Source organism: Trachurus japonicus, chromosome 21, assembly GCF_045865225.1.
Source record: "Trachurus japonicus isolate A0001 chromosome 21, Traja_1.0".
NCBI classification, from domain to species: Eukaryota; Metazoa; Chordata; class Actinopteri; order Carangiformes; family Carangidae; genus Trachurus; species Trachurus japonicus.
Genome location: NC_140927.1, coordinates 26,138,217 through 26,164,038, shown reverse-complemented (window position 1 = coordinate 26,164,038; position 25,822 = coordinate 26,138,217). Strand labels below are relative to the sequence as shown.

The 25,822-nt window shown below is 41.4% G+C and overlaps 3 protein-coding genes across 3 annotated transcripts in view; all 3 read right to left on the bottom strand.

Moving 5' to 3' along the window:
* Positions 1 to 3,722, bottom strand: part of trim45 (tripartite motif containing 45) — a 17,841-nt gene extending 14,119 nt beyond the window's left edge. Inside the window, exon 1 of the mRNA XM_085764338.1 lies at positions 3,301 to 3,722. Coding sequence (XP_085620464.1) covers positions 3,301 to 3,722 — 422 coding nt within the window. The remainder of the gene's footprint in view (positions 1 to 3,300) is intronic.
* Positions 3,723 to 4,760: 1,038 nt separating this feature from the next.
* Positions 4,761 to 8,423, bottom strand: vtcn1 (V-set domain containing T cell activation inhibitor 1). The gene is made up of 4 exons (XM_085764337.1): positions 8,360 to 8,423; positions 7,109 to 7,471; positions 6,097 to 6,348; positions 4,761 to 5,176 (listed from the first exon to the last, which is right to left on the bottom strand). Exons 1-4 carry the CDS (start codon positions 8,421 to 8,423, stop codon positions 5,064 to 5,066), a joined length of 792 nt encoding a protein of 263 aa, XP_085620463.1. The 3' UTR covers positions 4,761 to 5,063.
* The window catches only part of LOC146965371 (uncharacterized), a 59,694-nt gene continuing 42,230 nt past the window's right edge, over positions 8,359 to 25,822 (bottom strand). Inside the window, exons 3-4 of the mRNA XM_085765434.1 lie at positions 9,026 to 9,241; positions 8,359 to 8,424 (exon numbers count right to left, since the gene is read on the bottom strand). Coding sequence (XP_085621560.1) covers positions 9,131 to 9,241 — 111 coding nt within the window. The 3' untranslated portion in view covers positions 8,359 to 8,424; positions 9,026 to 9,130. The remainder of the gene's footprint in view (positions 8,425 to 9,025; positions 9,242 to 25,822) is intronic.

Here is a 25,822-nt window from a genome sequence, read left to right as displayed (position 1 = left end):
GAGAGGAGAGGAGAGAGGAGGAGAGGAGGAGAGGAGAGGAGGAGAGGAGAGGAGAGGAGAGGAGAGGAGAGGAGGAGAGAGGAGAGGAGAGGAGGAGAGGAGGAGGAGAGAGGAGGAGAGGAGAGGAGAGGAGGAGAGAGGAGAGGAGAGGAGGAGAGAGGAGGAGAGAGGAGGAGAGGAGAGGAGAGGAGGGGAGAGGAGAGGAGGAGAGGAGAGGAGAGGAGAGGAGAGGAGGAGAGAGGAGAGGAGAGGAGGAGAGAGGAGAGGAGAGGAGGAGAGGAGAGGAGAGGAGAGGAGAGGAGGAGAGGAGAGGAGAGGAGAGGAGGAGAGGAGGGAAGAGGAGAGGAGAGGAGAGGAGGGAAGAGGAGGAGAGGAGAGGAGAGGAGGAGAGGAGAGGAGAGGAGAGGAGGAGAGGAGAGGAGAGGAGAGAGGAGAGGAGAGGAGAGGAGAGGAGGAGAGGAGAGGAGGAGAGGAGGGAAGAGGAGAGGAGAGGAGAGGAGGGAAGAGGAGGAGAGGAGAGGAGAGGAGAGGAGAGGAGAGGAGAGGAGAGGAGAGGAGGGAAGAGGAGAGGAGAGAAGAGGAGGAGAGGGAAGAGGAGGAGAGGAGAGGAGAGGAGAGGAGAGGCAGACACTCACACATCTGTATCGTCAGAGAATAAAAGATTCAGCTCAACATCTGGCCTCATCTGACTGGAGGTCAGAGGTCAGCTGGGTGCTGCACCACTGCAGAGAGAAAACGACTTTAATAACAGGATACAGTAGAAAAATAAAGAGGAGAACATCACACATACCTGAGTGACAGGAAAATAAAAGAGTAGGATGAAATAAAACAGGTGTGACCGCTCAGAATAGAATAGAATAGAATAGAATAGAATAGAATAGAATAGAATAGAATAGAATAGAATAGGAGCCACCTACTACAGAAGTAAATAATGAAGATTTTCTTAACTTTGCATGTTGGATGATGACAAAGAAAACGCAATAAACTACCAATTTTACCAACTTGATTGATAAGTAAACCTTTCTGTGAAGTTAACAGTAGAAAACAGTAGAACAGAACCTACTGTAGCTACCCGAGTGAGGCAGTGGATAATAAAACAGAACTGAACACAAAAGTGTGGAGAAAGAACAGAGAAGAACCTCGTTTATCAACAACAACAATAGAACTAGAATATACTTTACCTGTTAAAGTTCACCTACTCAATTGAACTTTGGTTCTATTCGTTTGGGTTAGGGTTTGATTTTTATTGAAGTTCAAGTTCTACTCTATTCTACTGTTTTCTATTGTCAACTTCACAGAAAAGTTTACTTATCATTGGTAAAATTACCTTGGTAACGAGACAGCAACATGAAATAGAGTAAAATAAAAACATACAAGAACATCTTGCCAACATCTGGAATAGACAGAAATTGTGTGTTTTATCTCACAGCATAATAGAATATGTGGCATGGAACTGGAGGAGAGTAGACCCTCTCAGCTGGACTGCAGAAGTTTAGTGAATAAAGTAACTAAAAGTCTCACTCTGAACATGACAGCATAATAAACTAGAGTAGAACTTGATAATCTAATCGAATTGAATCGACCCTGATCGATCATTGTGTAGCCCAGTGGTTCCCAACCTGGGGGGCGCCAAAGATCCAGGGGGGGTCGCGAAGCCCTCTTGATTTTAAGGGGTTTGATCATTTTAATGTAATTAAAATGTTGAATAAATGAGTAGGCTAAGCATTTAATTCATATATGTGACAAAATCAACTAAATTCAAGGGCCACATTAAACATTTATTTGTGTATTTAAATAGATAAACAAATAAATTATTGGCCTATATCAATAGATGATTGAATATCAACAGTTTTAAAACATTAAATACATAATATACAGCAGGGCAATATCACAGCAGTCACAATGAATTTGAAAAACAGCATGAGAAAAAACCTGTGTAAAATTACAACATATTCTTCAGAACTTGTAGCCTACTTTTAAAAACACAAGTATGTTTTTAAAAGTAGGGGAGACTGGGGACAGTTGCAACAAGGGACGGTTGCAACAAGCCTTATTTCTCCAATCAGAAGCATGCTAGAGTGATGACACTCACACTGCACATTCACAGTTAGACCCTCTACCCACCAATAATAGAAAAGACATATTCAGCTTCTGCTCCTGCTTGTACTGAGACAAAGTTGTTTTAAGGGTATGAAAGTAGCTTTTTTCATGAGCTGTATTTTTGTCATACTGTCCTGACCTTTTGTATGAATTAATCCAAACCTACCTAGTTTGAATCACTGTTTTGTTGACTATCAAATGACATGGTTAGATGTGTCAGTGTCATTGTGTCTAGCTAGTACAGTACATGATGTTTTGTCATGACTGACAGGGTGGGGACGGTTGCAACAACTGCCACTTGAATATGGAAGCACTATGCAAATGCAAATGTATAAAATGAAACATTTTTAGCTTAAAATATGCACAATATATCTATTTTTTTCCTCATGATGAACAGAACAGCCAATTATATTAAACCATGAGAGACTAAGATTTCAAAATAATTCTCCAGATAACTTCCTATAATGAAATATGCAATTTGTAGTTGTATCTTATTCTATGGGACAGACGTAGCCACATTTTCCTTTGAAAATTAGAGAAAAGTAAATTTATTTGATGTCATACAGTAAATAAATCATCCAAAAGTAGAGTACATGTTTATAAAAGTTTCTTGTAGGCTATTGCAAATAGTTCCATTCTTCTTGTCTCACACTGAGCTACTGAGTTTTCATACCACTGTTAACCTCTGCACATTGACTCCAGGCCTATGTCCTACGCAAAACAAAACTCCAACTGTTCTCTGATAAATATTACTAAATAACTAAATAATACTATAGTATTATTGTAAGACAATGCATATTTTAGGGATACTTTGCTTATTGAGACAAAAATCAAAAGTTAATTAGTGAAATTTAATGTATGTTTAATACCGTATGTTGCAACCGTCCCTGATCCGTGTTGCAACTGTCCCCATGTTTGGGGTCAGTTGCAACGTCTGGATTCTTCCATTCAAATGAATATTGTGATTGATGTGTCATATGTAACCATCTTTAAATGGTATGACTAATTAGCTGACAAATGTATGTTTAATCTATAAAAGTTTGGTGAGCCTAGTCCAAATAGTCTCTGAGTAACTGAGAAAAATGTAAAAAGTGTTGCAACTGTCCCCAGTCTCCCCTACAAGTTCTGAAGCAAAAAAGTTTTCAATGGTAAAAATATGGGTCCCTTAAGAAAAAGGTCGGGAACCACCGGTGTAGCTACCTGTGGGCCTGGCAGCAGAACTCGCACAGGTTGACGCAGCAGACCTCGCAGCGGCTCTCGGCGCCTCCTTCTCCGCACAGGTCGCAGCCCAGCGGACCGTCCGTCACCACGGTCTCCAGGAAGACCTCGTCCAGGGCCAGGTGGTCGGTGCTCAGTCCGGCCGGTCCCGACGGAGGGAGGTCCACCTCGGAGTCACAGTCCGGGCAGAGCACCGTGACGGGGGGGTCTCTGGAGGACCCCCCCCTCCCCGCCTCGGAGAAGGGCTCCAGCTGGGAGATGCAGTCCGAGCAGAAGCTGTGCAGACACGGGAGGATCTTCGGGTCTCGGTACAGACGTTTACAGACTTTACACACCGCCCGGGGGTTCACCACCTCCGCGGCTTCCTGCTGCTCCGCGGCTTCCTGCTGCTCCGACGCCGACATGGCGAGAGTCTGTGGCGGATTCTGGTGCCACAAACACACCGCTGATCACCACACAAACACACACACAGCTCCACAAACCGACCAGAAAACCGCTCCAAAGCCGCCTGTCCCTCTGCACGGTGACCCCCCTCACACCAAACTGTCCACTCACCGACTCCACACGCACTTTAATAACTGCATCTCACTCACAGGTTCGATTCCCACTTCAGAAAACTCTTTTACTTTTTTCTTCTTCGACATGAGTAAGTTGCGTTCACGGCCCCGTGGGACATATGATTCCTCCTCACTCACTACCGGACCAATAGGAAACAACTTAGAGGGGTCGTTCAAAGACTCTCAGGACTCCTCAGCTCCCTCAAGCCCCAGACCCGGACTGTCCCCATCTACCGGCCGGACAGGACCAGGGTCTGTCCGAAGGCAGAAATAATCTCACCGGAGAAGTTTTTAATAATAAAAACTGTTCAATTACGATCAATTGATTGGACAGGACAGTTTTTCTACACTCGTGTGCAATCACAATCAATAATGTGCAATAATCTGATAACAATTAGATAATTCATTGTTTGCAATGTAAATGTTACCAAAGTATTAGCCTAACTAAATTAAATATGTCATATTTTGAATATGGGTGCGGATTTGTCAATATGTTCTTCATTGTCTTTTTGTGTTGTCTACATTATTATGTGTAATGTGTTCTGTTATTGAACTGTTTTTATGTCTACATCACATCTTATGTCTCCAGATGGAAATTAGCATCTTGCTATAACCCGGCACATTTACATGTTTTTGTCCATTAATGTGCACTGTCCCATTCAAATAAACAAATAAAGTAAAGTAAAAGGGATGTCATTATTTTTGTATTAGGCTATTTACATGGGAAATGGTGCACTGATGCATAAATATTTCTCATTGGATAATAATAAATAATAACAATGTTAATAATTATAATAATGTTAATAATAAACTTTATTTACACAGCACTTTAGAACAGGGTGCAGCTCAAAGTGCTTTGACAAATATAAAACAGACCGTTAAGACAGTTAAAACATAATAATAAAAGCAAACAAACAGAAAGAACAGGACATGACACAACTGATAATGACACAACAAATAATTCACCTACAGTAAAATAAGACACACAGGCTTCGCAAGTGGAGAAAAAAGCACTAGAGATAAATGCTGTTACATGGTACCAGCTCCCACTGTAATGAATAATAACCCAAATATCAATATGCATTCAGGAATAGAAGTGGTGAATGCAAAACAATGTAGCATGAGATAAGATTGGAAAATATTTAGTAGTCTCTGTATTTAATTGTTTGTGTGTGTGTGTGTGTGTGATCAGGCCAGATAAGTGATGCAGAAGACGCCGGTCACGATGCTGATGTAAGATGAGGTCAGCTGGGGCGAAGAGGAGCTGAAGTTGAAGTACGAGGTCTCCCACACGCCGGAGTCTGACAGGTATGAAAAGAGACGTTTAAATGTTGTGGTAAAAGTGATGAAAAACTGTTTATATCAATGAATATATTACAGTAATATTCTTTATATTTAGAAATACCTGATTGATAAGCATTGGTAAAATGAGAATATTGAATTACCAGTACGTTGTTTGACTAGTATGGGTCAGGTCTAATCACAAAAAGACATAATTATGGTAAAAGGGATAGTTCAGCCAAAATTCAAATTACACTCATTATCTCCTCCTCCCCCTCATGTGGACTAAGGGCTGGGAGAAGTTTCAGAGTCCTCCGTGGCTTCTCTGAGTTACAGGGGGTCTCGGCGTAGCAGTGCATGTCCATATGACGGTTGCAAATGGATACCAACTGTCTTTGTAACAAAAAGACACACCAAAAAACATCCAAATACCTCCATGCTGCTCGTCTGTAATGTCCCTCTTGTATTGAAGCCCCGACATGAGAAATTTTTCAGAAAAAAATTAAATAAGTCTATGTTTCAAGCTTGTTTGTAGCGGAAGCTCCCAGCACTGCTCTTCAATCAATCATCTTCTTGGTCCGTCCAAATCTTGCGCGATTTGCGCCAGCGTCAGTGCAAATCAATACAAGACGGACATTACATACGAGCAGCATGGAGGTATCTGGATGTTTTTTCGTGTGTCTTTTTGTTACGAAGACAGTTGGTATCCATTTGCAACCGTCATATGGACATGCACTGCTACGCCGAGACCCCCTGTAACTCTGAGAAGCCACGGAGGACTCTGAAACTTCTCCCAGCCCTTAGTCCACATGAGGGGGAGGAGATAATGAGTAGTAGAAATTTCAATTTTGGGTGAACTATCCCTTTGATGAAGCTCATTCAGAACTGGACTGTTTCTAGTTTCTATAGGGAAACCTGAAGTAATCATATGAACTCTGACCTGTCACGGTCGCCTGAGAGACGGACAGCACCAGGGGGTTTTCTATCCTGCAGGTGTAGGTGGTGCTGGTGTTGACCGGCTGCAGCTCACTGATCACGGTGTAGATTCCTCCGGCGCCTTGCAGGAAGCTGGTGCGAGCCTTCAGGACGGCGTCTTCGCTGTCCAGCCACGTCACGTTGGGTTTAGGGAACCACCTGCTGGCCTCGGCCGTCAGGACGCCTTTGGAGAAGGTGAACGACGGGGCTGAAAAGGCTGGGGAACAAAAAAGAAAAGAAATCAGGGCGACATGCTGCATCATACGGAATGAGATAATAACACAACGTTACCACACAGAGTTGTTTTAGAGGGAAATTTATGCAAAACTGCTAATGCGCATTCAAGTCGGGGGCAGTTTTTCATCAACAGTCTCTGTATTTCCCTCTAAAACAACTCTGTGTGGTAACGTTGTGTTATTATCTCATAGTGTGGTGAATGTGCAGCTCACAACTTGTCCACCAGAGTGTTGTGGAGTTGTTGGATTGTGTATTTGATGAGTTTGATGAGGGAAACCAAGAAATCCCACGAGTCTCTGTAGCGTAGCTCTGAGCAGCTCACGGCTCTGCTCCGCCGTTCTAAAAATAGCTTGCATCGACAATTAAAGGTAACGAACCTACTGCTATGACTATAGGGATTATGGCAATGGGCCAATTTGCCAAAATGTTGAACTATCCCTTTAAATAGTGTTGGATTAAGATTTTCCCCTCCGATCAGTTGTGTCTCTTTAACCACTCTCTCTGTAAACATGGTGACAAGCACAATTTATGACACATAATGATGACTTGTGTAATCAGCCAACCACAGTTAAACAAATGACAACATAACTTAAACACATTAAAGTGCACCACAGTGTGTTTTAAATGAGAGTTTTACAGTTTACGTGTCTAACTAGGTCTGTTGAAGTAAAGTTTTAACTGTGTTTTCTAATGTTCTGAGTAAACACACAGTGTGAAACCAGAAAGACGAGTCGTCCTACCTGCTGTTCTGAGATGAATGTTGACACTTCCTCTCCCGTCTGCAGAGTCGATGCTGCAGGTGTACTCTCCCTCGTCGCTGCTCCTCACCGTCCTCAGCAGCAGGGAGGCGTTCCCCGCGATCAGACCTGAAGGGAAGAGCTCGGTCCTCCCTCTGAACTGGGAGCTCTGGTCCTGGAGAACCGGAGCTCCCTCCTCGTACTGGTACACCAGTCCTCTCGTACTCCCGCTCCCAGGGGTGACGGACAGTTCGCTGATCGTTGGGTCGTCCGCTCTCCGAGTGGAGGAAGCAGCTGAGCAGCCTCGTCCTGGCCGAGGTTGGCGACGGGCGCTGCGTTGGTGGTCAACACGGTCCGACGTGTTCCCTGTGGGACAAAGACACAGACTCAGGGTCAACAGGGAGGATATATCTACATGTACAACCATTCTTTAGTGAAGAATGGTTGTTTTTTAAGCGCAAATTTAAGACTTTTAAAGGATTTCACTCCCTTCATAAAGATCTAACTGCTTTATTAAAGCTCTCATATTGTATAAAGTTGCATTTCCATGTCCATGTCTATAATGAAGATCTGGGTTCTACTGTGAAAGTATCAAATGCACAGAAACTGAGCATTAAAACAAGTTGTCCTGACTTCTGCAACGTTGTGATGTCACAACAAAGCAGCCACAATGCTACAATACAAGTCCAGTCAACCTGGAACCACGATCCCATCTTGCAGGATTTTGGTTTCTCTGACTGTTTCATCTGAAGTTACCTGATTTTACTGCAGGTTCTGATTCACAAATGTCACTTTTTTTAAAGTATATTTTTGGGCTTTTTCACCTTTAATTGATAGTGTAGTTGAGAGAGAGACAGGAAATGGGAGTCAGAGTTAGTTGGGATTCGACACAGGGCCGGCTGCAGCGAGGACTACACTACAGCCTCTGCATATGGGGCGTCTGCTCTACCAACTGAGCTAAACGACGCCCCACAAATGTCACTTTTATTTACAAAGACTCCTCTGATCTTCTGTCTAACACAACGACACATGATGTTTTGTTCATTGGCTGACGTGAACCTGCCGTTGTCTTATTTAAACAACTTAATCTGCAGGTTGTTTTTTTCCCCCCTCCTCACACAAACACACGTCCATGAACGTCTCAACAAACATTTATCTAGCTTTTTAGTTCAAACAAACACAGTACAAACAGGACACACACACACAAACACACACATATACACGTGTTGCTACATGATAAACCGTGTGTCTCACCTACGAACGCGAGGACGAGGATGATGATGAGGATGGAGCCAATTAAGACGATGAGAACGATCATGCTGTGCACACACACACACACACACACACACACACACACACACACACACACACACACACACACACACACACACACACACACACACACACACACACACAGAGGAATAAACACAAACACAGGAGAGTGTGAGGAAACAGCTTCAGGTAAAATCTACACAACATAATTTACACGAGTGTATGTTCACAAACGACTATTTAAAAACACACAAATATTAATCTAATATTACGTCACAGTCACGTGGCTGCGTTTGTGCTGAGGCAGCGTTTCACTGTTGAGGTGGAGCCTGAGTGTAAAGCTACACTGAAGCATTTACGATCTTTAGTTGATCATTTTCTTTCTCTGGGCTTTGAGTTGTTGTTGAAATGAAACTGTCTCAAACATTCAGAGAGGAAACATGCTTCCTAAACATGAAACCAATAACAGCTCTTCAACTTAAAGACAACACAGAGCTGTCAAACCAAGGACATTATCTCCCAGTTAGAAAGCAGCAGTGGGAAAGAAGGAAACACTCAAAACGTTGTACATGTTTGATCATCATCACCAGTAGCAGCAGCAGCAGCAGCAGCAGCAGTAGTGAACATATCCAAACCTCATGACCACACCTGTAGTAGATGATCTGGCCCAGAGACGCCATGGCTGCCGACAGAACAAATGCTTCAATCCTGCTGCTGCTGCTCAGGTCAAAGGTCCAGTCATGCCACTCGCCCTCAAGTCCAGAATATCACACCCTTCTTCTTTTCTTCCTCCTCTTCTCTTCCTCCTCCTGCTGCTGTCTCCTCCAGAGTGTCAGTGTGCTCCTTCGCCTGTTTGTCCTCCGTCTGCAGCACGTGAAACACAACACCATAAGTAAATATTCGTTTTAAGGCGTGGGCTTCGTTCATGTTGTCATGTTGTTGTCACAATAACTCATTTCTTATCAAATGAACAGGAGCATTTTGTTCATTTAGACAAAGAGAAAAGGGACTCGGCTCGCTTGACGTCTGTATGTGTTGATAACTGGAAGATTTGGTTTGTGTGATTATAGATTACAGTATTATAGTATTGGCTGCTGCTGGCTCACACTTATGTAGTGAATACCAAGCTTCCTCCAACACTTTCAGCATGAATTTTATACCATGAAACAAAAGATCTACACCGATCAAACAAACACATTGGTTTTCTGTATATAACAATATATACAGATAACCAATGTGTTGTGAAAATATTAACTCTATCGCCTCTACGTTAACAGTGAGGCTAATTACGAAATGCACTGATAATGTTGTGTCGTGGGAAACAGGATGAACAGCATCAAGATGTGAAAGTACAAAGGGATGTCACACTCCCTCAGTGGTCAATTCTTCCAACCTCAAACCAGTCTAACACAACAGTTTCATACTGGACAACCAAGTGAAATAAATGCATCTCGTTTCAGTTTTCAGCTTCAAAACGCAGCATGGGCACGAGTTATTAATAATGATAAACTTTTGTAGCATCTTTCTTGACACAGTTACAAGGTGCAAAGAGAAAAACTGTTAAAAACAAAACACAACCAAAGAAAAGAACAAAATTAAAATCCTGTGACCCATGGTATTTACGTACTGTAAGACCAAAAATTAAAGTATGAAAGCCCTACAGAGACAAAAAATAAAATAAAAATTGTAGCATAATTTGTACAACTCATTTTCTGTAGTGGTTTTCTGCCATATCATCCTATGGTGATTAGCAAAAAATTAGCTTGAACCATCAATCAAGGCCTGACTGATTTTTATCATCTGATCGAATCCTTTCTCAGACATGGCCTATCAATGTGTCGATTATATGTTGATTAACTTCTGCTTTTCCCACAGTCTGGCAGCGTGAGACCTTTATCATCACTCGTGACTGGTGGTCAAAATGAGGATGAGGTTAAGTTGAAAGCAGAATAAATATGATGCTCAGTAAAATTATTTGAGAAGTAAAATGGCACGGTGCCACCATTATGAAAGTGCTGATGACTGACACAAAGTGATCTGTGTCCAGAGCTCAGGTATAAAACGGTGTCACAGATTATTTATGTTCTCACACAGGAGGAAACGGCTTCTGAGAAAACAACTGAACCAGGATCTTCTGCTCAGCCAACATGCCTCACTTTGATCACAATGGCGCTCAGAGACTTTTTCAACTAATATCAACCGCTGTGAGCATGTTCATGCTCATCGTCCTCTTCTACATCCTGCAGTACATATTCGACATGGAGTTTGTTTGCTCGTGCCAAGCAGGTTCCTTTAAGAATGGTATACTGTACATGATTGCCCCCTCATTGAGCCGTTCCATCGGAGGAGGATTTTCTCCACCTGCTCCTGCTGGCGTCTTTGTTGCAGGTGCTGCAGCTCCTTTAATAACTGCTGCGGCCATGTTTTTAAGCTGGTGACTCGGTGCATTGGCCTTGGTGCTGTGTGGGCGTCTGCAGTTCTGTTGGATGGAGACTGGTTCTTCTGCCTGCAGACAAACCTCAACAACATCTACACTGGACTTCCCTGCAAAGTAAATCTGACCTACAATAAGAGGCGAATTAAAGATGCTTATAAGAAGGAATCACTTGTAAGTAACAAAAAAAAACAATACACAATATAATTATTTCACAAAATTGTAGATTGTAGTAGATGATCCAGCCATGGCTGCCGACAGAACAAATGCTTCGATCCTGCTGCTGCTGCTCAGGTCAAAGGTCCAGTCATGCCACTCGCCCTCAAGTCCAGAATATCACTCTTCTTCTTCTTCTTCTTCGTCTTCTTCCTCCTCTTCTCTTCCTCCTCCTGCTGCTGTCTCCTCCAGAGTGTCAGTGCTCCTTCGCCTGTTTGTCCTCCGTCTGCAGCACGTGAAACACAACACCATAAGGCGTTGTCATGTCGTCATGTTGTCATGTTGTTATCACAATAACTCATTTCTTATCAAATTAACAGGAGCATTTTGTTCATTTAGACAAAGAGAAAAGGGGCTCGACTTGTGTCACCAGCTTGACGTCTGTATGTGTTGATAACTGGAAGTCTGGATTTGATTTGTGTGATTATAGATATTGGCTGCTGCTGGCTCACACTTAGTGAAGATAATCAGTTTAGATATCAAACCTCCTCCAACACTTTACTCAGGGTTGAGTACATTTCAATATCAATTTAGCCAGTGAAATAAAAGATCTACTAAATGCACTGGTGATGTTGTGTCGTGGGAAACAGGGAAACAGGATGAACAGCATCGAGATGTGAAAATACAAAGCGATGTCAAACTCCCTCCGTGGCTAAATCTTCCAACCTCAAACACGTATGCATATAAGACAGAGTTTCATACCGGACGACCAAGTGAAATAAAGGCGTCCTGTTTCAGTTTCCAGCTTCTAAACACAGCACAAACCACAAGTTATATACAGTATAGGCCTACTGTACAACTGATATACAACTGATTTTATCATCTGATCTGATCCTTTCTCAGACACATCAATGTGTTGATAATGTTGATTAAATTTTTCTTTTCCCACTGTCTGGCAGTAGTATGAGATCGAAATCACTCATGACTGATAGTCAAACTGAGGATGGGGTTAAATTGAAAGCAGAATAAATATGATGTGTCAGTGTGTGAAGTGAGGACATAAAGACCAACAATGTGAGAGGTGAAAACGAAACGGTGCCATCTTTATGAAAGTTTCATCAGCACGTTGATCTGTGGTGAGAGCTCAGGTATAAAACAGTGTCACAGATTATGAAGACGTTCTCACTTTGGAGGAAACCGCTTCTGAGAAAACAACTGAACCTGAATCCTTTTCTCAGCCAACATGCCTCACATTGATCCCAGTATTACTTCAAAACTTTTTAAACTTATATCAACCGCTGTGAGCACGTTCATGCTCATAGCCCTCTGCTACATCCTGACGTACATATTCAGCATGGACTTTGCTTGCTCGTGCCAACCAGGTTCATCTGGTATTCTGTACATGATGGCCCCCCCTCTGATCATCATCTTGATCATCAACCTCATTGAGCCGTTCCATAAGAAGAGGACCCTCCATAGCTGCTCCTTCTGGCGTCTTTGTTGCAGGTGCTGTATCTCCTATAACAACGGCTGCAGCTATTTTCTTCAGTTAGTGACTCGGTATATTGGCCTTACTGTTGTGTGGACGTCTGTAGTTCTGTTGGATGGAGACTGGTACTTCTGCCTGAAAACAAACCTCAACAACACCTACACCGGACTTCCCTGCAAAAATGAACTGACCAACGATGAGACACAAATTAAAATTGCTTATAAAAATGACTCAATTGTAAGTACAAATTTCAAGTGTTGGCAAGTTTTTGGACCTTAATTTTGATGTGGTTGATGTTATGTTATAATTATTTTAAAATCAATTGTTAGTATCTCAGAGATATCTTATCAACAAGGAGGAACTTGATCTGGTAAAAGAATTCAAGTATCTTGGTGTTATTCTTGATTCATCTCTCACTTTCAAAAATCATGTTAAAAAGATCTCCAAAACAATCAAATTGAATCTATTTAATTACAGATCAGGCCATCGCTGACAGTAAATGCGGCCAGAATGTTTTTGCATGCCATGATTTTTTACCACATTGAATATTGTTTTACTAACATGGTCTCTTACTGGGGTAACCACAATCAAACCAATAGAATCACTATATAAAAGGGCATTACATTTTTTTGACAGAAAACCAGTCTTTTATCACCACTGCCATCTTAAGTTTCGAAAATTTTAAAGTTTTTAAGTATGCCTGTACTGTTCATAAAACACTGAATGGACTTGCACCTCCTCTGCTAAAAGTATATATAAATTTTAAGGCACCAGTGGCAGAACCACCAGAGCTACCGCCAGAGGAGACTGCGAGGTACCTCACAGATGCACAACTTTTGGTCAATCTGTTCTGTCGGTTAAGGGTATAACATCTGGAATAACATACCGTAAGCAGCACATACAACACTTGTAAGGCCCACCTCAAAAACTGGCTTAAAACAACTCTGTAATCATGACTAGGCGGGCCTTTCGCAGAGTGCGACACATGTGCCATGACACACGTGCCGTGTGTATTTCTCTGTTTGTTTTATTACCTGCCAAGGGACTGCGGATGTAAATTAGCAGGCTGCTAACTCCGACACATTTACATCTGTACACCGTACTGATGTTCACTAATGTGTATTGTTCCTTTTAAATAAATAAAAATAAAAATATAAGGTTTGTAACTCACTTATCCAAAAACAGAAACTACAAAAACACTAAGGGCGTATTCACACCAGGCTCGTTTGGTCCGCTTGAAACAGACTTTTCCTCTGGTGCGGACCTTTTGGGGAGGTGTGAATACAAACCAGCGGACTCTGGTGCGGATCAAACAAGTGGACCGAGACCACCTCTGCAGCTGGGACTCGGTTCACTTGTTTGATCCGCACCAGAGTCCGAAACGAACCCTGGTGCGATTTGCGTCCGGTGTGAATGCAAACTGAACCTTTCCCGAACCAAATGCAAAATCCAAGCGCCTTTTTGGATTCAACAGGCTTCCGTTGTTGTCAGAAAATGTGGAAATGATCAACAATGAGCAGTGGGTCAACATGGAGCACAGATAGACACGCTGCCTCCTTGATATCTGGTCAGTGGAAAACATTTATCAGATGCTGGAGAGCACGCACCCGTCACATTCTTTTTTTTTTTTTTTTTTAAGTATATTTTTTGGCGTTTTTGCCTTTATTTGACAGCACATAGTGAGATAGACAGGAAAGGGGGAGGCAGAGAGAGGGGGAATGACATGCAGGTAAGGTCTGCCTGACGCTGGAATCGAACCGGGGACGCCTGCGTTGAGGACTGTAGCCTCTATATGGGGCGGCCGCCTTAACCACTGCGCCACGCACCCCCCCATGGATGCACATTCTTAATATTTTTTTTAACTGATGACAGAAAGTCATTATCCAATTAATAACCGTTAACAGAAATAAATGTGACTAGGCTTAAACGCCGATCGGCAACGCGGCCATCCATCCTGAGAGAATGATTATGTTTTTTGTTTTGTTTTTTGCTGTGCCGTCCTTTTTTTCCTTTTTTTAGCGCACCATCCTTCAGACGCAAATGCAGACATCTGTGTGTTTGTTGTCTGACCATCCTTCACGGGGACGGCTGCATAACGGCCACATAGCCTCCAAGTGATGAATAAGCACAGGACAGGTGCAACTGGAAATACTACCAAACTGAAAGGGCAGCAAGAAACGCATTTATGACCTCTTTTCGTGGAAGATCCCGCTGATAATTTTTATCCAATGATTGAGCGACTGTGGGACACACGTGCTTTTGTTTACAAAGTTGATCCGCTTGTGAAAAAATGCAATGTGAATACAAACCGCACCAAGTAAAAAAAAAATTAGTCCGCACCAAAGCAAGTGAACTATCGGACTTTCCTGGTGTGAATACGCCCTTAATCTTAAATCTTCTTTATTAGTGTTTAAAAGTAATCAGTTAGTTAAAGCAGAAGTAAGGTGAATATTTGTGTTACTATAAGTCTTAAATAGTTGTATCTTCCGACAGCAATCACTTCTATAGAGTGTTTGGTCTGAAACACGGGTCTGTCAGTCACTCTGCTCTGCTCTGAGCCCAGGAGAAAACTTTCCTTGTATCCTACAACCTTTATCCAATGAGGAGAGAGAACGGCATAAAGGGGCGGTCCTCTCTGTGTGTGCAGCCAAGGGATGCGCCTGAATGTGGTGACGTAGGGACGAGGACCAATAGATCCATGACGAGGGCGGGGGCTGCTACCTCCATCTGCTGACAAGAAGTCAGAAAAACGACCGGATCGCTTACTTCTGCTTTAATTAGGTTAATTAGTACAACATCAAAAGGTCGATATAAATATACAGCGCCTTCCAAAAGTATTTATTATACCCCTTGAACTTTTCCAAATTTTATCACGGCAACCACAAACTTAAATGTATTTTACTGGGATTTTATGTGATAGAACACAAACTAGTGCATAATTGTGAAGTGAAAGGAAAATGATATATGGTAAAAATATATGGTGTTCAAGATTTTTTACAAATCAAAGCCCAAAACTGAATTTTTTGGCATGCAAAACACTATGTTTTGTGGAAACCTAACACTGCAAATCAACCTGAACGCACCATCCCCACCGTGAAACATGGTGGTGGCAGCATTATCAGGCTGTGGGGAGGCTTTTCTTACGTAAGTAGGGACAGGGAAGCAAGTCAGAGTTGATGGGAAGATGATGGAGATAAATACAGGGCAATCCTGGAGGAAAACCTGTTAGAGGCACCAAAAGACTTGAGACTGGTCAGAAGTTCACCTTCCTACAGGACAACGACCCTATATACAACCAGAGCTACCAGACCCTATATACAACCAGAGCTACAATGAAAAGGATTTCCATGTGTTCGAACGGCCCAGTCAAAGTCCAGACCTAAATCCTTCCACTTCACAGTTATGCGCTACTTTGTGTTGGTCTATCACATAAAATTCCAATAAAATACATACAAGTTTGTGGTTGTAATGTGACAAAATGTGGAAAAGTTCAAGAGGTAGTCGAAGGACAGCAAGTCAAAGGACAGTGTGCAGGATACTTTTTTCTTCTGGACAAAGTTCAAGGGGTATGAATACGTTTGCAAGGTGCTGTATATAAATGTTTTGGTGTTCTTGTAGAACATGCTTTTAAAATTGTTTTCCTTTGCTTCTTTTCCAGAACATTGGGTTGGGTGTTATCTGTGGTTTCCTGTTTCTGTGGAGCCTTTTTGAAATCAGAGGAGCCTACTGCAGAATGAAGTGCCCCACAAAGTGCTCCGCAAAGTGCTCTAACGACTGGGACTGTCACTGTAGTGACTGCTGTAAGATGTGTGATGGGTATTGTGACTGTTGTGAGTGCCATCCATACTACGCTGTGGTTTATGAAGAACTTCTGGCAGAGCAAGTGAGTGAACATTTGAACAGTGAGCTGCAGGAGATAGCAAAAGAAAGAGCAGAAGCAATCTGTAAGAAACACATTGACCGCATTAACATAAATATGCCAAAATTAAGTAATACCACACAACGAGGTGGTGGGGGCTGCAACGATCCAGACCCTTGGGAGGAGATTTCAGCCTTTGATTTCTATTGGACATCAGGAGACCAGACCACTACCACTGGTACTCCTGGTTCAGGAGACGAGAGACAGGCCGGTGTATATCAGAAGAGCATACCAATGAAACCTCTAAATCAGGACACTACACCGACCACTGATCTTTCTACACCAGAACAGACATGGTTTGGATCAGGAGCACAGACTCTTTTACTTGGTGAATCTTCTGTCTGTTGACATCTCAAAGTTCTGGAGGAGACTGTCTGACAATTGACCTCTGAATTTGCTGTCTCTTTTTTGTGTGCCAGTAGAAAGGTGACAAAAAAAAAACTGGTTATAGCATCACTTTTACCCTTGATTCAGTATTGCTTCTTCATAGGCCAATCTAACAATAATCTTGAGTTTATTGTAAATTAAGTATATTTATACACCAGTTGGTTCCAACCGGTCCCAACCGAGCAATTTGATTGGACAGGAGACGTTCCATGAGTGCTGATATACAGTATAACAGCACTGCGACTTTTTACAGACAGTATCACTCCGCTGTTCAGCTGGACAGGAGCTAATCAGAGCCAGGCTCCCCATACAGGAGCTGCCCCATCTCTCTGCTGCTACTACAGTTAGAAACGGACCTGAACATTAAAACCTGGACCTGACCTGGTCCGTCTAATTGGAGATAAATCTCTACTAAACCCGGCTGGAAAAAAATCGCCGCGGGGCAACTACGTTTTGACGGCGATGTGTTTTGATATTAGCGTTAGCTGTTGTTAGCCACGTAGCTCAGCTACTTAGCTTCAACTGTGTTTATATTGATTACATAGCAGATAAACAGATGTAATACGGTATCGATAACGTCTCTGTATCTTCACGCTGGTCCTGTTGCTCCGGTGCTGATCAGACACGGGCTCAGAACCAGAACCAGCACTGGAAGCAGCTCGGTGGAAAAGCTTGTAGCTAGTAGCGGCCTGTGGCCTCGTGCCTACGACCGAATCACACGTGCTGATATACAGTACAACAGCACTCCCTCTCGTGTGATATTGCTTAAGTATCTTGTTGTCTTTGAGCATGTTTTTTTTAAAAACTATTTTTTAAGTATTATTTGTGTACTTCATTGTTGTGTTGGTAAATTGCATTATACCAATCAAAATATTTCTACAGTTCAACTACAGTTTGGAGAGATACTCAGCTGCCACCACAAGGGGGCAGTACGTTACTCGATCAATGCAAACTGGCAACCATTTTCTTTGAGAACAGATGAAAAACACTGGTATCACTTTCACTTCTGTAGGCTATTGTTTTTATTTTTGGCATTTCAATGGGGAGGCACCAGTATCGAGTCCCTGAAGTTATAGAGACAATACGGATATTATGTAATCATTTTTAGAGTACAGTTATCTGAGGTTTACATATTTGTTTTTGTTCTTTTCCCCCTGAAGGCATGATAGACCTGGCTGTTTTTGTTTTCTATCTGTATTTGTTTTTCTTCTAAAATATAGACATATATAGACAAATATTAAAGAAGTTTATTTTGGTTTCCTGTAATATAAAGTGATGTGGTGATATATAACCAGGAATGTGATGTGTGTTTTTCTGTTAGAATTATTAGTCCATTATCATTAGTCTTTTTTTCGGGACCACATAATAAGATAATAAAATAATGTCAACCTGTTGAACTGACCTCCTGAGGCTCTGTGCCTGAATTTAACTGAAGTTACAGCGTCTGTCCAACAGGGGGAGACACATGCTGCTGTAGATTCACCATCACCATGACGTCCTCTTCACATCTGCAAAGAAAACACATTTAGTGAAGCTTATTTCTGGAGGGATTTATTTTTCCTTGAACACACTTAATCAGTAAATGCTTTAAATAATTCTGGAAAGACTTAAGCTTCAAATTACTCATATAGGAACAAAAACAAGCAGCATCAAGATGTGAAAGTATAAAAGTAGCCTACGTCAAACGCTTTCTTTTTCTTTTCTTTTTTTTTTTTTTTTTTTAACTTAGTACATCATCCAAAATAATTTGCTACATCTTTCAAATTGCTAAACAATTTCCCTCCCTTCACCCTGGACCCAGATCCATCAGTCGAAGAAAACAATGATACTTTGATACCTTGGAAGCTAAAAATAAAGAAAATAACTTATACACATTATGGCTACAATATGTACAGCATGCCAGACCCGTGTTTCGTACCAAACACTCTATATAAGTGATTGCTGTCGGAAGATATAACTATTTAAGACTTATATTAACACAAACATTCCGCTTACTTCTGCTTTAACATTGATTCAACAATTTCTTCAGCTCATTCAGCATTGCTTTGGCACATTCAGCACAGTTCAGCAATACCGTTGAGCTGCTTTTAGCATTCACATGCATTTTTTGCAGGAAATGCTTTCTTTTTCTAGTTTATAAATGTTTATATGTAAATATTAGCATTTTAGCTCAATAGCTTCCAGGTCATGTGATCAGTTGACTCAAAATCAGTGATATCATGAATCATAGTGAATCAGAGTACTCCACTGGCTGCACAAGATACACCTCTTGTTTTTACATTTACACCAGACCCACCTTTGTTTGTAATTATTATGGAATTATAACGTGACAATCTCCTGTCTTTTAAAAAAGTTCACTGTCTTATTTCCTCTTCAGCGGGTTGTTTTCAGCAAAGCAGGCGTAAAAACAGATATCAGATATGGATCACTTCTGATAGAACATGTAAATAGACAGTCAAAAAAATCGTATGTTCTGTAGTGGTTTTCTGCCATTAAGTGCATCTTGCAACTTTTATCATCCTATGGCGAGCAGCAGAAAATAAGCTTAAATCATCAATTAGACTAGAGCCTGACTGATTTTATCTGTTAATCTGTTAATTATGCTGATTAAAGATAAACTGTGCAGGAGATTTAGCTTAAGTTAACTATGCTACATTTTCACCTTAAACAGCTTCAGAGTTATTGTTATGGTTTAATAAATGACATGTAACTTGTTCCAGGGAGAATGGAGGCTCTCTGCCTTCCACCTACTGTAGCGTCTCTTGGTTGAAAAACAACTTTGCAAGATCAGTGCCTCCGAGCCGGTGTCCCAGCTCTCGTCTCTGTGGCACCATGACACAAACGCACCCTGTAACCTGTAATCTCTTGTTTACGACAGATGAGACTACACAAATATAGGCTACATGTTGTAACATCGTATATGATATAACGACATCTCTATTGATTAATTTCTTGTCGGCATCGTTGTAAAAAAAATGCACATGGCCGGGAGGAGAGGGTTAGAAAAACAGCAGAAAAGCGACCGGACTTGCATATAGTTCCCCTTTAACTTCTGCTTTCCCACAGTCTGGCAACAAGAGACCTTAATCATCACTTGTGATTGGTGGTCAAAATGAGGATGAGGTTGAATTGAAAGCAGAATAAATCAGGAAAATCTTCAGTTATTTGAGAAGTAAAATGGCACAGTGGCATCTTAATGAAAGTGCTGATGACTGGCAGTGATCTGTGGTGAGACCTCAGGGATAAAACAGTGTTACAGATTATCCAGATTTTCTCACTTTGGAGGAAACGGCTTCTGAGAAAACAACTGAACCAGGATCTTCTGCTCAGCCAACATGCCTCACCCTGATCACGATGTTGCTCTGAGATTTTTTCAACTAATAACAACCGCTGTGTGCATATCCCTGCTCATAGTGTTCTTCTACATCCTGCGGTACATATTCGACATGGAGTTTGCTTTCTCGCTACCAGGTTCATATAAGTCTGGTTTTCTGTACGTGATTGCCCCCCCTCTGATCTACATCTTGATCGTCAACCTCATTGAGCCGTTGCACCAGATGGAGGATTTTCACCAGCTGCTCCTGATGGCTTTTTTGTTCCAGGTGATACAGCTCCTTTAATAACTTCTGCGACCATGTTTAAGCTCGTTACTCGGTATGTTGGCCTTGGTGCTGTGTGGGCATCTGCAGTTTTGTTGGAGGGAGAATGGTACTTCTGCATGAGGACAAACCTCAACGACTCCTACTTCCCTGCAAAAAAGATCTGTCTTACGATGAGACGCAAATTAAAGATGCTTATATAAGAAGAAATCACTTGTAAGTACTACACAATACAACAGTTATTTGACTTTAATTTTTGATGTGGTTGATGGTATGTAATAATTATTTTTAGAATCTGTCAGAGGTTTAATATCTAACAAGGTCTGCAATTCACTGATCCAACAACAGAAACTACAAACACCAACAACAACTACAAAAACACCATGCAGCATTTTCATTCCACTTCACAATTATGCGCTACTTTGTGTTGGTCTATCACATAAAATCCCAATAAAATACATACAAGTTTGTGGTTGTAACGTGACAAAATGTGGAAAAATTCAAGGGGTATGAATATGTTTGCAGGGCGCTGCATATAAATGTTTTGGTGGTGTTCTTGTAGAACATGCTTTTAAAAATGTTTACCTTTGCTTCTTTTCCAGAAAATTGGGTTTTATGTAATCTGTGTTTTTTTGTTTCTGTGGAGCCTTTTTGAAATCAGAGGAGCCTACTGCAGAAGGAAGTGCCCCACAAAGCGCTCCAGAATGTGCTCTATCGCCTGCGGCTGTAGCGACTGCTGTAAGATGTGTGCTGGGTGTTGTGACTGTTGTGAGTGCTCTCCATACTACGCTGTGGTTTATGAAGAACTTCTGGCAGAGCAAGTGAGCAAACATTTGAACAGTGAGCTGCAGGAGATAGCAAAACAAAGAGCAGAAACAATCTGTAAGAAACACATTGACCGCATTAAGAAAAATATGTGATGGGGACTGCAACGTTTCAGACCTTTAGGAGAAGATTTCAGCCTTTGATTTCTATCGGACAACTGATCCTTCTACATCAGGAGAACAGACACCTTCACTTGGTGAATATTATTCAAGACAATTGACGGCTCAAAGTTCTGGAGGAGACTCTGTAGTAGGTGACGGCAGTGAGTTAAAAATAGATAATGACAATTGACCCATGTTACCAGCCAAGATGTGAATTTACCTTCCCCCTTTGTAGAAAGTGCCAGTAGGTGACAACAAAGAAAAACTTGATTTAAAAATGTTACAGCATCATTTTCCCCGCGATTCAGTATTGCTTTTTCATAGGTCAATCCAACAATAATCTTGAGTTTATTGTAAATTAACTACAGTATATGTATCTTGTTGGACATTTGTTGTCTTTGATGTTTAGTTTTTTTTTAACTATTGTTGAGTATTATTTGTGTACTTCATTATTGTGTCGTTAAATTGCATTATCCTAATCAAAATCATGATCAGAGATACCCAGCTGCCACCACAAGGGGGCAGTACGTTACTCGATCGATGCAAACAGGCAACAATTACTCTGACCAGATGAAAACACTGGTATCACTTTCACTTCTGTCGACTATTGTTTTTATTTTTGGCTTTTCAATGGGGAGGCACTGTATCGAGTCCCTGAAGTTATAAAGAGACAATATGTATATTATGTAATTATTTTTATCTGAGGTTTACATCAGAGACACGGGTCCGCCCCACCCCTCAACACTCCTTAGGTCCACCCTCTCGTCCAAATTTCTTCTGGCTCTAAAAATCCGAGATGCCGGTGCCCTGTAAGCCAAACTCCTGGCTTCAAAAACGGCCCTTCACAAACCAATGGGTGACGTGACTGAGGGTTGCCACTTGGTTTACATATAGTGATATTTGTTTTGGTTCTTTTCCTCCTGAAGGCATGATAGACCTGGTTGTTTTTGTTTTTCATCTGTTTTTTTAAGTATTTTTTTTCCTTCTAAAATATGCAAATGCACAAATATTAACTCTTTCGCGACCATTGATGAGTAAACTCGTCACAGCATGCCGAATGTTCAGGACCATTGACGAGTTAACTCGTACCCTGTGTGTGAGTATGGTAGTCCTCTGATACGTAAAACTGTTTTAAACTACAATCAAAACATAATGGTTTTTATAAACTGTGTGATCTTGGTTTTGTTTGAGTAATCGGCCTCCTTGAATGCTGCTCTGGGGACAAAGTGTAGCGTGCTGTACGGCTGTCGGCTACACCGTGTTGCCAACTTGGCGCCTTTCTCGCTAAATATGGCGACTTTCCAAACCCTCTTTGTGACCTTTTTTGTCAAAAGCGACTACAAATCTAGCAACTTTTTCCGGTGCTGTTACAAACGTTTCTGGTTTGGAGATTCGGACCTGAAAGCCCGTTATCACAGCTGTTTTCAACGTGCAGCGGGCGCTGTGAGCCAGCTGCCCCGCCCCAAAGCACTCACTGGCGGCCAATCACACAGGAGTGTCACGGAGCTGTATCCGCTGCGGCCAGAGACGGCGGAAAACCTTGCTGTTTTTTCAAGGAGCACGTTGGAAAGTCACTCTTAAACCACATGAAAACCGTTTGTTTCTAGGTGATGTACAGAGTTGATGTGATGAGCAATTAATGTGGTCGTGAAAGAGTTAAAGAAGTTTATTTTGGTTTCCTGTAATATAAAGTGCTGTGGTGATATAACCAGGAATGTGATTGTGTGTTTTTCTGTTTGTTTGATTGATTGATTGATTGATTGATTGATTGATTGATTGATTGATTGATTGATTGATTGATTGATTGATTGGTTAACATTAGGAAAATACAGAAGTGGCAGTGAAAACACTGTTCACATCTGGTCTCAGAGAAATCGTTGCCTGTTTGCATTGATGAAGTAATATAGTGTATGTAATGTTAACACTATACAGTATACATGGGCTTCTGTAGAGACTGACCATGGCAGTTAGTTTGTTGCCAAATGTAGTGTGTAGTATTTCAATATTATTTTACTATCAGTTATCAACTCCAGCAACCTGCGCACGCACACACACACACACACACACACACACACACACACACACACACACACACACACACACACACACACACACACACACACAGAGTCTGTGTGCAGGTTGCTGTTGCTGAGTTGATGCCTGACTGCACCTGCCGTGTGCAGATGATGATGATGAGTGAGTGAATTTGCATTTGGGGATCAGAACGGTATAAAAGGTAAAACAGGTTCAACCTGTCACACCCACAATTTACGTCACACCCATACAACGTCTCACACATAAGAAAGGAGATGATGAGTGAATTTGCCTCTTATACACCAACACTGGACTTTCTTTGGCACTGTCTTCTTATTCTTATTGTTCTCTGTTGTATTTGTATTATAACTTTATTATTATTATAATCATTGTTTTGTCCCTATAAAAAATTTAATTTAATCAATTGAGCTTTCTTGGTACAATTATCACGGTTATTATGCATGTGACTGTGAGGTGCCATTCAGACGTAGCCACATAGGCAAAAACTCCCTTTTTATTGCCCTTTTCTATTGTGTAACTGCTGCTGCTAATATTCTGTTTTCTCTTATATTTATGCAGATAACAATGCCATGCAGCGCTGCATGGCATTGTTATCTGTTCTCTTATGTTTTTACTGCTATAACTGCTGCTAGTACTCTGCCCTCTCTTATATTTATGCAGGTTTCTATCTGTTTCTTATTGTTGTAACTGCTGCTTATACTATGTTTTTTCTCATACTTACGCAGGTAGCTTCCTATTGTTATCTTTCTGTATGGTATGTCTGTTTGGAAATTAGTTTTGAGCTAAATCCGGCATATTTACATGACGTGATGTGCGCGTCACTAATTGTTGCATTGTCCTCGTCAAATAAACAATAAATTAAATGAAATGAATACATTTTACAACACTATGAAATATAGCTAAAATATATTTACATTACTAATTATATACACAAAATATTTTAAATATCTATTAATATGTGGCAATTATCTAAGTTTATTTTAATTGCTTTTTTAAAATTATTATGACACGATAACATTTAAATTCCTACCAGTTCAGTTACGTTAATTTAACTGATGTTAACGTTATTTAACCCAGTTACCTATCACTAATGTCATTCAAATTAGTCAACTACACACATTGCTATGAAAAATGGGAACTTCGGGGGGCTAATTTGGCCACCATCTTGAAAAATGGCAGCCATCTTGGATTTTCACACGTCCAATTGGATAGATTTCATCAATAGGCCCTAGAGAATAACCAAAACAAATTTCACGCTTGTATCATAATTTGCATGATTTTTCTGTTATCTACTCCACTAAACGTCACTGAGGAAGACATTGTCGAAACCGGTCTGTGTATGTTAAGCGCCGACGCAGTATGCGCAGTAAAGGACAATGAGAAGGACACGAGTGCTGCTGGCCTTTCTTCTGTTTCTTTAGGTGTTATTTCCTCTTCCTCTTCTGGCTGCTGCCTTTTCACAGCATGTTTTACAGGCTGGCAAACCATCATTGACTCAATTCGTTTGTTTGGAGGGAATCAGTCTTCCTCTGTCAAACTTTACCACTCGGGCATGTGTGTCTGTTCTGCAACTGGGATGGAATGAAAACAAAGTTACACATGCGGTAACACGCAGTTGCTGTGTAACTTTGTTTTCCATCCGTGCGTGTTACACTGATCTGCCTGTATGGTTCAGACTAAATCTTTTTTGGAAAGTGACGGCATTTAGAAGTCTTAACAATTAATTAATAGTGGCATTTAAAATCGTGATTAATTGTGAGAAACTGGGCCCTGCAAAGGACCACTCAGGTTTCATGGCAACCTCGGGGAGAGCACAGATGTTCAATGTCACACCCACAACTTACGTCACACCATACAACGTCTCACACACACACACACACAGGTATAAAACAGCGTCACAGATCATTTAGACTTCTCACACCGGAGGAAACGGCTGAGGAAACAACTGAACCAGGATCTTCTGCTCAGCCAACATGCCTCACTTTGATCACGAAGTTACTCCAAGACTTTTTCAACTAATAACCACTGTGAGCATTTTCCTGCTCATAGCTATCTTGTACATCCTGCAGTACATATTCGACATGGAGTTTGTTTGCTCGTGTAAACCAGGCTCATATATGAATGCTGTACCATACGTACTTCTCCCACCTCTGATCATAAACTTCATCATTAACTTCATTGAGCCGTTCCACCAGAAGAGGACTCTCCCCAGCTGCTCCTGCTGGCGTCTTTGTTCCAGGTGTTGCAGGTCCTATAATAACTGCTGCTGCCATGTTTTGAAGTTGGTGACTCGATATATCAGCCTTGGTGTTGTTTGGTTTACTGTTGTTTTGTTTGACGGAGACTGGTACTTCTGCCTGCAAACGAACCTCAACATCTCCCAGACTGGACTTCCCTGCAAAGTAAATCTGTCCTACAGTGAGACACGAATTAAAGATGCTTATAAGAAGGATTCGCTTGTAAGTAACAACACACAAAAC